The sequence below is a fragment of the Puma concolor genome, chromosome A2 (genome assembly GCF_028749965.1).
Source record: "Puma concolor isolate L17-30 chromosome A2, mPumCon1.1.hap2, whole genome shotgun sequence".
In the NCBI taxonomy this organism is placed as follows: Eukaryota; Metazoa; Chordata; class Mammalia; order Carnivora; family Felidae; genus Puma; species Puma concolor.
Genome location: NC_141668.1, coordinates 166490284 through 166505319, shown reverse-complemented (window position 1 = coordinate 166505319; position 15036 = coordinate 166490284). Strand labels below are relative to the sequence as shown.

Genomic DNA, 15036 nt, shown 5'->3' with positions numbered 1-15036 from the left:
ACAGCCAAGGACTTATACGTGAAATAACAACCGAATTTCTCTCCAGTGGCGTATTCTTTAGACTTCTCCCTTCAAACCAGACTCTAAAAAGAGAACACTGGAAAAGACCACTCACGGGCATGTGCCTATTTTCTATTTATGCAGTACTGAATCAATTCCATCACAGACAACTTTTACATTCCACAGCAATGCAATCCCTATGGTCATTTGGGAAATACACACACAGTTACCACTTCCTCCCCAAAAACCTGTGTTATTCATGCAATGTTTAAGGCCAAACTGTTCACCAAGAGTTGAATTCTGATAAAAGGATACATATAGCTTGCACAGCTTCAATGGACTGTTCAAAAGTAACAGTGCCTATTCCACGACTTTTTCCATCTTTATCCTCAAGAATGTCTGCTCGGACCACCACACCAGCCATACTAAAAACTTCCTTCAGCTTCTTCCAGCCAACTTTATAATCCAGCTAATCAAGAGAAAGGAGAGAAAAATCTCAATGTAGACATCTCAAGAAAAAACATTTTGAACACATAACATATTGAACACAATATGCTCTGGTTGGAAACAAACATTTAAAAATAACGTCACAGGGGTGCCTGGGTGGCTCAGTCAGTTAAGCGTCCAACTTCAGCTCAGGTCATGATCTCACAGTTTGTGAGTTCGAACCCCACATCGGGCTCTGTGCTGACAGCTTAGAGCCTGGAGCCTGCTTCAAATTCTGTGTCTCCCTCTCTCTCCACTCCTCCCCCGCTCATGCTCTGTCTCCCTCTCTCCTTCGAAAATAAAAACAATTTAAAAAAAATTTTTTTTATTTTATTATTTTATTTTAAATAATGTCACAGGAGCGCCTGGGTGGCTCCATCAGTTGAGGGTCGACTCTTGATATCGGCTCAGGTCATGATCCCCACGGTCATGGGATCAAGCCCCTTTGCTGAGCATGGAGCCTGTTTGAGATTCTCTATCCTTCTGCCCCTCTCCCCTGCTCGTGCTCGCTCACACACACACACACACACTCACTCACTCTCTCAAAAATAAATAATTAATTAAATGCAATAAATAAATAAATAAATATAATGTCACAAGGACTTATCCCACCACAGTAGAATTTTTCAGATACGATTATGAAGCCTGGCCTTAACTGCTAGTCACTGTCTCTTTTCTCCGGAAGAACAGGTTAAGTCACCTCATGCCTTTCAAATTAATGCTTACTCTGAACCCAAAAAAAAAAACACAAAAAAACAAAACTTTTTTGTTCCCCAGCTAAAGTTTACCATCATCCTTCCCAATGCATTTTTCTTTAAAAATATTTCCCTTTGCCAATGGCAAAGGCATTATCTTTCATCCCAAACACAAGAGGAGGGATGGAATGTCAGCTTGGTTCATATACTTTTTTGGCCCGCACCCGCAGGGAATGCAGACTCAGCTGCCACTTTTATAACCAGCAAAAGCCAGTGAACATGACCCCAGTGGGACCATGGTCAAGCCTGTGACTGATCACTACAGGGTCACTGTGGGACAAAGCCCAACTTCAAAGTTGTTTGTTTTTTAAACAGAAGAAGAAGATAGCATAACCCTCTTTTCAATTGTTCTTCTCAAATATCAGAACTACTTTTATAACACATTAACAAAACTATCATAAAGTTCTGACTTTTCCACCTTAGACAATGTTTCCGTTTACTTACATTTGCTACAAATACTGTGCTTCCAAGTCTTCCAGCCTGTAATGCATGGATAATCTCATTTGGGATGTTAGGATTATTTAGGATACTGGGTGGGATATTAATCATTCCTGGGCCACCTGGTCCCATACCCATCCCACCAGTCGTAGCCATCACCTTTTGCATTGCTCTCCTGGCATGTTCACCATCAGGATCCTAAAACAAGCACAAAAGTGTTACATTTAACTGACCCAGTGACAACTAAGACCATGATCTCACAAAAAGGGATATTCCCAAAACTCCAGAGATTGAGAGGTTGTTTGGAAAAGTATTTCTTGAAATCTATAACAAGAAATTCAAACGAACTCAACCATCGGGTTAGAAGAATTCCAGCCAAAGGAACGAGGCCAAAAGGAAAGGTGTCAAATTTAGCTATCAATTGAACTGAGTGGCAGATGACAAGATTAGTTGATAGAACACAGAACACTTCCAGACTGAAATAAGATCTTCACAGGCTTGGTATAGTTGAATCTCACTAATTTTCAACGGGGTTCTGTTAATTTCTGTTAACCCCATCAGTGATTGTTCCAAAAGTTTGAAAACGCAGTTCTAGATCACCGAGGTACTCCATCCTTCATGTTATGCAGGCGTCTGACTCGTGTGAGGTCTGGACAGGTGTATGAAACTCCGGCATTGACACTAGTCTTGAACTCTTTGCCCTTTCATGTGTCTCTTCAGCCCAAAGAAACCTTAGCCCCTCCTGTGCTCTACTCTCTGAGCTCTGAATAGATTAATCTTCCTCTAAGAAGGAAAGGTAAAAATAAGGGAGGGATTTAATCATAAAAACTTCCCGCTTTCTCAAGGGAGAGAAGGTATCTGGTTTGGATTAAATACCAAAGTGGATCTGAGTAATGATAAACTCGCTTTAAAAAAGAAAAAAGGTGGGCTAAGAAATAGGGTTCAGGCTGGGTAAAACTTTAGGTGTAGAATCCCTTAACACACACACACATACACACCCACAGACACGTACACCAACCAGGGGCTCAGTCCAAGTGCCCCTGATCAATAAAACAAGGTAGGCTGGTCTAAGACAAATCACAGACATCGGGAAGACAGCAGTTGCTCAGGACGTGCTCCATCATTATTCCAAGTTCCTACAGGAGTTGACTGCTGAAGCCTGTGACTGGCCCTCTTCATTAAAAACGACAGGCTGGTCTGCTCCGTAAAATGTAGTCAAGGATTATTTTTGTCTTTTCCTAACTCCAAACGGGGACAACTCGACAATTATAAATGATATCCACATTGTTTCAAGAGCTTACTTCTTTGACTTTCAGTGGTCTTCCACTCAGACTATGCTTGTTTAGAACTTCCGCAGCTTTTTTCATGCTTTCTTCCATCTTGAATTCAACAACGCTATGAAGAGCCAAAAGGAGATGAGTGAAACCGGTCCTACGACTGAGAAGGCTCAATTGCCAATAAGTAACTAGACAATACTTACGCACATCCCTTTGGAGGAAGCCACAGACCAGTCAGAAGAGCAAGGAAAGAGGAGAAAAAAAGAAAAACATAGTAAATACCAGTGACAGTTATATAAATTAAAAATACGATTTATATAACAAGGTTAGTTTTTATATCAACCCTTCTAAGGGGAAGCTCACAGGAATGACTCGCCTAGCCTTCCTTATTAACAGCTGGGCTCCTTGTTACCTCCTCTGCCTGCACATTACCAGCATTGCACTATAGCTGCTGAAGTTGTAATAAGCAGACCTAAATTCAGGTTCTCCAAGAAATCACACAAACTTTAGATCTGCTTCTCTCTGTACTCAAATCAATTCCTTATCATACTCCTCCTAAATCCATCCCTTCCGTAAATTAAAGCTCATCCTTTTGATTATTCTAAGCCATTCTATTGCGCGACAAAATAATTTAATTTTCTCTTTAAACTAGGCCAATTTTAAACATTCAGGTTTTAATAATTGTTTTACAATTTACTGGCACAAAGGCAACTTTTCGGAATCTTTGGTTCACACAACTTTCAAATTCAGCAAACGACCAAGAGTAACATTTTCTAGACAAGAACACACGTTTTACATTAATATACCACCGCTAAAATTCCATGCATAATTCACACACAGCCAATTCCTCTGTTAACAAAGAGACAATGCTGCTATTGGTCCCCAGTTATCCAAATTGGGCATCCAAACAGAATACCAAAAAGCTCTTTGGCCAGCCATTTGGAAAAGCGGGACTCCCGTTTGCAAATCCCCTCCCACCCCACTCAAATGTTTGGCAAAAATCAAACATAGCTACTGTAACATGAGCACTCACTGCCTTCCTGATTTCATTCGATTCCACGCCACCATACAGTTACATTTTTCAAGTAGTAAATCCACAGAAGAAATTCTCTCAGACACTTACCCTTGACTTTCCTTCAGCGTCCATTAAGAGCTCCACGTATGTTACCTCACCAACTACAAATCAGTTTCCAGACGACACATAAACCAAGGGAGAAAAGCCAAGAAAACAATGGGAATTTAGAACAATCATCAGCAACCTTGTATGGAGCCTCTGCCTTATAAGAAAGCCCAGAAACACTCCATATTCTCTAAACCACCAAACTAGGCATTACAGGTGTGCAGTAAAAGTAGGTGAGACTCGTTAACAATTATGTCCTTGATTTTCCTCCCACCACAAACAAGCTATTTCCACAGATTTCCATATCAATTTCCCTGTCTGAAATACTCATTCATGACTAGAGGCAATCCAAATCTATAGGAAAGAAGTCTGCGTGATTCACTTTTTTGGGGAAAGGAGGAAAACAGTTTTGCACGTACACTCTTACTGGTGAAAGCAGGTAAACAGCACACAGGCCGCAATGCCACTGAACTGAGCTCAACTGCTAAATCCAAGGATGTGCACGCACACATGCCCAAAGGGGCGGCTACAGGAGTGCACAAAGCCCTGCATTCAAGAGGGCCACGTGCATAGTTTAATGCTGCTATTATCACAAAATTCTTAGTTTTTTAACCAGGCACCTCGCGTTTTCATTTTGCACGGGGCCCCACAAGATCTGTAGCTGGTCCTGCGCACAGCACTAGGCTCCATAATGGTCAGAAGGAGGATGTTCGAGTATCCGATCGCAAAACCAGAGCAGCATCTGGATTCTCTTCGGTGAGTTAAGGCAGGCTTTTATTCCTCCTGCTTTTTTCAACCTTCCCATTGAAAGACAAAGATAAATGCGAATTCAGAGCTCAGTTTGCAACTGACAGTTAAGACACAGGATTCTAATCTACACAAAGGTGGGGAAGGGGTTAAAAATGAAGCATTTCAAAAGGTTCCACAGATTTTCCTCAAGGTTTGGATTGCCAATTCATGACCACCATGACCAGATGTTAGAACCCATCAAGACGACAACCACCAAAATGGCTGCTGAACTTGAAGATGGCACAAAAACAACAGAAATTTGAAGTGTTAACTTGGAGAAAACATCTCTCAGCAGGCTCTCCAAAGTCAAGCAAGCGGTTTTGTACTCAGGAATATCCTTTTTGAAAAAGGATTATCTTTATGATAGTAAAGCCTTCTCCAATTCAGTGTTCAAGTTTGGTTTAACAGTACAAGGGTAAACGTAAGCCTCTTAATGGCCTTGACAAGTCCTGCCTATTCTAATTCATTTGTCCAAAGGAAATTAAAATTATAAGGAATTTAAAATACATCAAGGAATGATGTGAATGTAAAGTAGGATAAAATTACTTCTAAAAATTAACAATTTGAAGGGAGTATTTATTAGCAATATACTTGCATGGCAGTTGACAACAAGAAGGCCAAGTGTTCAAAGTCGCCTCCCCTTGTCTTTTTTTGGTACATTACAGAACCAGACCAGCACTGTGCACAAAACAGGAAGGAGAATCAGTGCAAAGAACGAAGAGTGGAAATAGGGGCTGGTGTAATTTAACTTTTGGAGTATGTACTCCTGTGGGGCAAACTGAAAAGGATCAGCCAAGGGACAGTCATACAAATTGGCTTTATTTCACCCTTACAAAGGAAAGCAATTCCAAAAAAATTGTGGCCATATTCCTGAGGCCATGTTTTTAAACAGCCATTCATTTCAACAGCAGCAGCCATTTGAGGACCAACAGCCTTTATCTCCACTTTGATAAAAATGCCAAATAGTGTCAAGACAGTGAAGAGACCTCAAATTTATTTTCTACAAGCGGGGACTACCACCTAGTGACCTTAAAAATAAATAATCACAATCTCTAACTCAAGACAACTATGTTGTCAGAATTCAAATACTGTTGCGTTTGATAAGTTTCTAGTCCGTGTCCATAAAGACACTTTATCAAAACTGTCATTGCATCCTAGAAACCAAGTCCAAACCAAACTTTTTTCCAAAAAGCCAGGTTCAGAAATTAGGGCTTTGCCCACTTCACATTCTAGTGATGGCACACATCCAACTTCAATCCTTAGCACCAAAACTTTGTTTAAAATGTCCTTTCTTACTTTTTCCCCCCAAATGGTATAGTTGTTCAGTAAAAACAAAAAATTACATTAAAAAAACCCTCCACCCTATCCGTTTAGCCATAGATTAGGAAGTCATTGTGGCTCTAGCACGAGTAGTGCTGTTCCTGAGGACCGTTAATAATAACCGTGTCCCTCGTCAATTCCCAATCTCTCCCCTGAGAGACTGCCTTAATTCAGAGATGTAAGCAAATCAGTATACAAGATATGCAATACGTGCTAGTTCGTACTTCCCTAGAGGAAGATGTAACGAAGACCACCTCTCTTTTCAGTTCTACAGGATTAAAACAAAAACCTGTTCAGTCAGAACAACTAGCAACAAAACTCTGAAGGTAAAATTTGCCAACCATGCATAGTCTGCTCGCAGCCAATGAAACTACGTTTCAGAAAGCAAATCCACCACAGCAGAGGAGCTAGGACTGAGAGGCAGAGGTAACAAATTGGCAGTAAGTAGCAAGTCTCTCTGAAATGGAACTCGCAGGTACTGATGAAAAATACAGTTGTTCCTCTCCCTTCCTGAACATGGATGGAATCCATGGAATCTCAAGAGGAGGTGCTAGGAAATCCTTCTGAGCTTTAAACATCAAAACATCTATATGAAAAAACTAAGACTTCGAAAAATCTGACAAACGTTATCACCTACCTTTAGTTTAAAATGCTCCAAGTCACCTTTAACCAACATTTACACGGATTATTAAAAACATTGCCTCAAGAATAAAACACATCATGAGGATAAGGAGAGTGAACACGCAACCCAAAATGAAGTCAGGAAGTCCCTAGGAGCTACTGCGATTTAACACTCCCGCACATGTTTTTATCACCAGGAGTATTTGTTTCTGTGTTCTCATTTACTCTGAAACTGACCACCCCCCCCCCAAAAAAAGATGATGTATGGAGGCCAAAACTTCACTGAAGAGAATTCACATGTGAAAAGGCCTATAAAAGATGGGGTTGGAGGGGGAAGGCTGAAAAGTAGGGTATGTTATCAAATGCATTCCCCTCAAACACATTCAACTCTCAGCTGGCTGCTCTCATAGAGGGGTGCACGGAACAAATGAGTATTTTAACTGGAAAGCTTGTATCTTTAATACATAGACAACATGAAACGTGGCAAAATAATTATTCTACACAACGTCTACTTAATTTAATGGACAAACTGGATACTTATGGAGCCCGTTCTTGCTACTTTCATAGCAAAAGCTGAAGACCACTACTTCTCTAACTAAACCAAAACCTACCAAGTAAGCTAAGGCAGGCTACACTGTCCAGGTTCAACTCAAGTACCCCCAGATAGAGATGCTTTAGCATAATTCTTTAAAAAATGCAGGCTGAATTTCCAAAACAGGAAAACACAAAGGAACAAAAGGACTGGATATGGATTTTTACTTAAATTGAAAATAAAGTTCGGCTCCATAAATCCACAACATAGGTTGTCTTCAAGGGCCAAGGGAGACTTTCTTCTGGACTACACTTGCCCTCTGGGCCTCAGTTTTCTGTCAGCTGGAATCTGAAATTTACTCAGAGTGATGCATTAAATGAGGACAGGATTAAGTGCTTAAAGAAATCCTTGCTTACACAGGTCAACCTGACTGCTGATAAACTTGGGATTGATTGAGAGTAAACTCCATCATGGACTTTCCTTTATTCCTCCAACTGTGCTGTTTACTCAGGGCAGGTCCAACTCAGGCCTGTCTGGTTACAACCGCCCCACCTCGATGTGCCAACTACCTGGTCAGGCCAGGAGAACAAGAACAAGCAGCCCAATAACCAATAAGGAGCTTTATTCATCCACACAGGACTTCCCAGTAACGTAGCACAACACCAAGTGTAAATTCCCAAGAGCACCGTTTTTCACCCAGTCCTTAAGGTCAGACACCTGCAATGTGATTCCAATCTGTCAAGGGGTAAAAACTGGGTGACTGGGACCTGGTGTGACAATCGCCAATTCAAATTTCCTATTACCCTGACTCTCAATTTGGTTTCAATCCAGCAACTCTTTGGTGTTCACAGCAGCCATTTATTTGTTCCATGTAATATCTCTGTTAAAAATAAACATGGTCAAGAGAAAGGACAATAGAAACCTTTCCTTTGTTCCATCAGGACACTTAGAACAGGAAGAGGAAAGTTCAGCGTTCAATTCTACGGGCTGTGAAAACTGTTGAAGCCACATCCCTGACCAATATAGGGGGATGGGGATGGGGATGGGGATGGGGATGGGGACGGGGACGGGGACGGGGACGGGGACGGGGACGGGGACGGGGATGGGGATGGGGACGGGGATGGGTGGGTAGTGAGCAAAAAGGCAGCCCAACTCAGGACAAAACAAGCTTTCCATGCATTTTCTCTTTAAACTCAGTGATGCTGATTTCATGATAGTGTCACCAAACAGCTGGGCACCAAACAAGCTTTTGACCCCATCCAGGGGAAAAAGGCAAAGTGACCAATCACAGAATACACGTGTCATTCACAGGATGTCCTAGAATGTTGCCAAATGCTAAAACTTAAGACGGACAACATATGCCCGGTGGCCATGTAAGGGGGTAAAGATCAGGAATCACGGAGGGGTACAAGAGGCAATCTCAGGCATGATTAGCCTTAGAAAAGCTCTGGTCATGCCACTTTAAAGCATCTAGTTTAGTTCTGAGAGGCGGCAATTAGACAGTGTTGCAGTGACAGGACATTTCCCAGACCTTTCAGTTGAAGACAACTAATGAAGCTTATTCCACTGGTTTCCTGAAACAGCAAAACTCTTAAAAGGCAGACCAATAAAAAGCGTCTGGGTTATAACAAGCCAGGTCTCTGCAGCTGGTCCACTCTGGAGATTACCTGGAGACTGACGCTTTTAGGGTGCTAACTGTCCCTAGCTGCGGCAACAGGCCTTCAAAAAATAAAAACTTACTTGCAACAGGTTTCAATCCTACAGATTTCAAATAACCACCTACACATGTTTTCAGCATACCAAGAAACGAATAAAACTGTAATTTTAAATCTTATAATAAAAATAAGAACATTTTTAAGGAGGCCTATGTACGTGAACAGTAAACTTCAGACTTCCCATGCTGAACAGAAGCATTACCATAAAAAATTACCTTTCTCTTATGAATTCCCTTTACCCACAATACAATACTGCAAATAACTGAAACAGAAAAATAATTAATTTAACCTATACAGGGGAGCTCTAAACAAGAACATTTTAAGATTTGTTTAAAATAACTGATTTACTGCACACCTGTAATTCTAAGTTACACCACCAAAAAAATACACTGAAAGGGCTGAGCCAGGGCATTCATAGCAGTATGCCAGGGGAATATGAGAACCAGTTTGGAAGTATCCGAATAAACCACCAGGCTGGCCCCACGCTTAATACAGTGCAAAATAGGAAATTGAGGTGAACTGCTTCTACATCCAGAAACGTCATGGCTGCTGCTGCTACCAGCTTTAAGGCTTCCAAAACTGAATTACTGAATGGTAAAGCAGTAAAAATGTCACCTACTTTATCCATCATGTCCCAAAACTGGTTCACACACTCCTAAAAATAAAAAATAATTTGGCCTGCAATCTCTTACAAAATTCTAACAATTGCGTTTTCAAAGCCACATTCCTGGTTCTTGGAACTACTATACCTTATTATCAATGGAAGTAGCAATTCAGCGGTTCAACCAAATCACAAAAACACAAATTTGGGAGTTATTCCAAAAACTAATTCGAATGAGACCCAACTGTACTGTACAGAAATTCTAAGCTTGTATTGAAGCAGCAGTCCCAAAAACCAAGAACACTGCATCTGGGATGCCACAGGACACGCCCTTCAGACAAAAAGAAGAAACTTCACTCTTGCCCTAGGAGCATTGGCAGGAATGATTTGGCTGATCGAGGCAGGAAAACAAATCTCACACCGAAACATTTTTCCATCCGTGTTCTCTGCAGAACTACTACACGGGAGCAGCCTACATGACTGTACAGAGAAGGTCACGGTGCCTAGTGCTTCTGGCGCGTCATGGATGGGACAATGACGGCAGCGGGCCAGTCATAATTTCAAAACCCGATGCTGGGAGCACCAGTACACATACCAGAATGGCCTATCCAAGTGGCATCTCTGCCACTGAAATGTTAATCATGGGACAATTCAAACTTGCATCTCTTTTCGTTATGAATGCTCCAGAAAACCAGTAACTTTCAGTCCTTCAAAAAGACTCCATTTAAGGGTAATTTGATTCTAGTTTCCCTTGGGGGAGACCTCAAGGCATCAGACAAATTGTTCTCTATCAATAGTTTTGTCTAAACCAGGGCTGAGCAATCTCTTCAGCCCTGAGTGCCACCAGCAGGGCCAAGAATCAGGAAAGAAAGAAGACAAAAGCAGAACAAGAATGTGAAAAGGAAGAGGATCCGTATGGTGTGCACAGGGGGTGAGGCAGAGGACCACAGGGACAACCGGCCTCCTAGGACCTCCTGGTGGCAGCAGAGCTTCGGCTGCTCCCCCTGCCCTGGCCCGGGACACCAGGCCGCTACTGATGTTTGCCGGCAAGAACGGCATTGCCCGGCAGATGCCTTATTTTGAGCTCTCCAATTGCCAATCTAACCCGTGTTTCTTCCCAGGGTGGAAAAAGCCCAAGTTTAAATACAAGCTCATGTTTTAGAATTTAGAAGCTGAGCAGCGCAAGTTCCAACTACCAAATTTTGATCCCAGGAAGACATCCACAAAATTTAAACAAACTACCTTCCCTCCAGAATTAAAAAGCTAAAAAAAAATTTTTAAAGGAAAAACCTCTCCCACCTAATATGAAGAAATCAAAAAATTTCCTTAACACAAAGAGGTTCCCCTCAAGCTTAATCAAAGTCCTATTAACCATATTAAGCCAGTAAAATCATTTGTAGGCCAAAGGACCATACAAACCACCCTGTTTGACACACAGGTGCCTGACCACACAAAAAAGTAGGGTGGGTAAAGCGGCTTAACTCTCAAGCCTGGACAGAACACAATGCTCTACCCAGATCAACTTCCACTGACAAAAAATAACCAAGGAATTAGCCACAGAAAAGATGACACATCAACCTTCTTACCCTACTCGACCACCAGTACCATTACCTTTTTCTTTAACCAGGTCTTTAAGTGACTGCCATTTCACATCAAAAGGTATGTTTGTAATGAAGGCTCTGTATCTTTTAGTTGGATTGGCATATGGCTCAAAGCGATTGCCTCCTCTTTTTATGTTTTTCTCCTTCCTCTTCTCATTCTGAGTAGGTCGCTCTCCTTCACTGAATTCGAAGGGAAAAAAAAGGGTCCATATGTTAGCACAACATGAAAGACAGTATTCGATTTGCCAGATTTAGAATTCCACATAGTTACATCCATCACAAGACTAATCTTGACTTTGTTCTGAGACATTCAAACTTCAGTGCTCCTAGAGCAGAAAGGTAAAGTAGCACACTCCTTAAAACCCACATATCAAGAAGCCATTCCCAATAAACTGTGCTCTCCTCTGCCTTCACACATTCCTAGGGGATATAATAGAGATAGGAGCCAGGAGCCAACTCCCTGCCCAAGGTGTTTTCATTTCATGCCAGAAACAGGAAAAAAGAAGGGAAGATTTGCAAGACTTCATGGAACAGAAATGAGCTGGTGCACATAGGCCCAATCAACTTTAACTTCACAAATAAAACTACCTTTTTATTTTGAGGGGGGGAAAATGTTTTTTAAGCTGGAATATAAAATGGTACAGCCACTACAGAAAAGCTTGGCAGTCACTCAAAAAGTTAAAACACATAATTACCATATGACCCAACAATTCTACTCCTGGGTACAGACCCAAAAGAAGTGACAGGAAGGAGGAAATACTTGTACACCAAATAGCATTATTCGTAATAGCCAAGAGGTGGAAACAACCCAAGGGTCCACCAACAGATGAATGGAATAAAGAAATGTGGTACAGCCATAAAGAGATTCTTCAGCCATAAAAAGGCACGGAATGCTGATACATGCTGCAACACAGATGAAGTCTGAAAACATTATACTACGCAAAATAAGTCAGACAGATAAGACAGAATAGAGGTTTCCAGAAGCTGGAGGGAGTTGGGAAAGGGGTTATTGTTTAATGGATGAGAAAGAAAGTTCTGAAAATGGACAGTGGTATATATGCTCAACACTGTATTTAATCCCCCTGAACTATACACTTCACACGGTTAAAACGGCATATTTTACGTACATTTTACCACAGTTTTTTTTTTTAACAGTAGAGAAGTCATTCTCTATACAACCCTAGGAAAACCAAAGTCTGAGCAACCGCGGTAGGTAAAAGACAATATGCAGCCAACGATCCCACCTTCAGCAAAGGGTGAATGTTCTTCTGGCGTGGCTTTTCCTATAATACTCTTTACCTTTCTGTGTCAGGAGTCTCCATGCCATAACACTTCGTTTCTAAGCTCTACAGATACAAATTCAGCTTAGAAGGTTTCACAAGCAAACCTCCAAAGCACAGAATCAGACATTAGGCTGGAAACTTAGGCGACAGCACAGAGAAACAGGCCAGTGTGTGCGGCCAGGGCAGGGCCCACACACAGGCCAAGTGAAGCTACTCCGTGAGCTGCTTGCCCACTCTTGTTCAGCCCCCTGTGACTACAGGCAGACACCGGTAAGAGGTGACCAGGAACAAATGGGGACCCAACAGACACAGGAAGTTCTCTCGCTTCCTACACTGGGTCCTGCACTTTCTGCTTACCAAGCCCTATGCTTTCCCCCAGTGAAAATGCAGAAAACTCCCAAACCACAGATTTTAGCAGACTTTGTGATCCATGACTAAAACGGAAAAAACAAAAAGCCAAGATTGTCTATTACTGATTTACAAACCCACCTTCGTTTAATTAAAGGGCTGACCTTTACTCTAGGATACATCTTCCTTGCATGGGAAAAGTAGTGTTCAAATACCAGATGATAGCTTAGAGAAGTATTTACTTGGGGGGGGGGGGATTTTTTTTTTTATTATTTTTTTAAATGTTTGTTTATTTTTGAGACAGAGAGAAGCAGCGCATAAACGGGGTAGGGTCAGAGAGAGAGGGAGACACAGAATCAGAAGCAGGCTCCAGGCTCTGAGCTGTTGGCACAGAGCCTGATGCGGGGCTCGAACTCACGGACCATGAGATCATGACCTGAGTCGAAGTGGGACGATTAACCGACCGAGCCACCCAGGCACCCCCCAAAAAAATTTTTAAGTAATCTATATGCCCCCCATGAGGCTTTAACTCATGACCCTGAGATCAAGAGTCACATGCCGTACCAACTGAGCCACCCAGCCACCCCACTTGGAAAATTTTAATGTTATCAACTTAGCAACTTTTTTATAAACCCCAGAGTTTCTTCTGCTGGTCCCTCATATCCAAACACAAGGGTGCCAAGTGGTAACCCAGTGAAAGTAACCTCCTAGGCAAAAGTAAGGAAAGCAGCTTCCTCCATGATTTTAACTACACCAACATGCAATAAATAGACTTCCTTCACAGAGGCTGGCAGATGCGGAGGGGTGTGGCCACTCTAGTCTCTAAATTCCTAGAATTCTACGGTCTACCCAGGTTCACACAAGAGCCTTCTCAGGCTGACTGCACACCACAAGCAGATCTCAAAGGAATCCCTCAGCCACCAGAGACCACCTGTCTATGCCATAAGAAAGTCCCATACCAAAGTCTGCCGAAGAGCGCATTTGCCAAAGTGTCTCTCGTTCCTGGCAGATAGGAAGAAAGTGTTAGTAAAAATCAATAAAATGTAGATCAACCTACCTTCACGGACCTACAGGGAGGGTCTGTGCATAAAAAAGTATTTCAATATCTAGTTTCTTTTAAAACCTAAATACTCTGATTTATGTTAAAAAACATCATCCTGACACAAAGTCCATGACACAGTAATAGTTGCATCTGTGTTTTCACAGACCTGCTCAGTTCATCTACTAGTTACAAAATGTATAAACAACTAATTACAACCAAAGCAGGTAACAAAGTGTCTAGCCTACATTCTGCAGATCATTATGGCTGAGAATAAACTAGCTACCCAATCTAACCACAGAAGCTGGGTATTTGGTTTGGGGTTAATCCCTATCACACGGCTCACCATCAAGCAAGCAGCTCATATGGATTATGCCCAAGATGTGAGCACAGCACTCTGTACCCCAATCCTTCTCTGGCTCATCGTTTCCACGGAGAAGTTTCATCCTAAGTAAAAGGGGTCAGAACGATCATCACTTCCAGCTTCCCAAAAAACTGACCTTTTCGTAAACCCAAAGATCACTACCAATTCTTCTTTTTAAAAAATGCTTTTAGGGGCCCCTGGGTGGCGCAGTCGGTTAAGCGTCCGACTTCAGCCAGGTCACGATCTCGCGGTCCGTGAGTTCGAGCCCCGCGTCAGGCTCTGGGCTGATGGCTCAGAGCCTGGAGCCTGTTTCTGATTCTGTGTGTCTCCCTCTCTCTCTGCCCCTCCCCCGTTCATGCTCTGTCTCTCTGTCCCAAAAATAAATAAATGTTGAAAAAAAAAAAAAATTAAAAAAAAAAAAATGCTTTTCATAATCTCTACCTCTAACATGAGGCTTGCACTCACAACCCCGAGATCAAAAGTCACATGTTCTACGGACTGAAACAGCCAGGTGCGTGCCCCTTTGTAAACTTTTCTTTTGTCTTAAGTAATATCTACACGACCAACCCCTCTTGATAGAATTGCAGACCACCCTCAAAGAAATCCCACTCAAAATACACATTCAACTATTGAGAATGTGAGGGTTTTAAGAGTGGTATCCTCGGGGTGCCTGGGTGGTTCACTCGGTTCAGCATCCCAACTCTTGATTTCGGTTCAGGTCACGATCTCGTGGTTCATGAGTTCAAG

General features: G+C 42.1%; 1 protein-coding gene across 9 annotated transcripts in view; it reads right to left on the bottom strand.

Moving 5' to 3' along the window:
• HNRNPM (heterogeneous nuclear ribonucleoprotein M) overlaps positions 1-15036 on the bottom strand; it is a 40546-nt gene that overhangs the window by 19314 nt on the left and 6196 nt on the right. For 2 of the 9 annotated variants that reach the window (XM_086699267.1, XM_025916509.2), the window contains exons 2-7: positions 11266-11435; positions 4080-4132; positions 3160-3167; positions 2981-3074; positions 1686-1877; positions 316-469 (exon numbers count right to left, since the gene is read on the bottom strand). In XM_086699267.1, coding sequence (XP_086555393.1) covers positions 316-469; positions 1686-1877; positions 2981-3074; positions 3160-3167; positions 4080-4132; positions 11266-11435 — 671 coding nt within the window. Of the gene's footprint in view, positions 1-315; positions 470-1685; positions 1878-2980; positions 3075-3159; positions 4003-4079; positions 4133-11265; positions 11436-15036 lie in introns of those variants that run through there. The other 7 variants (XM_025916513.2, XM_086699262.1, XM_086699261.1 and 4 more) reach the window with 7 other exon arrangements.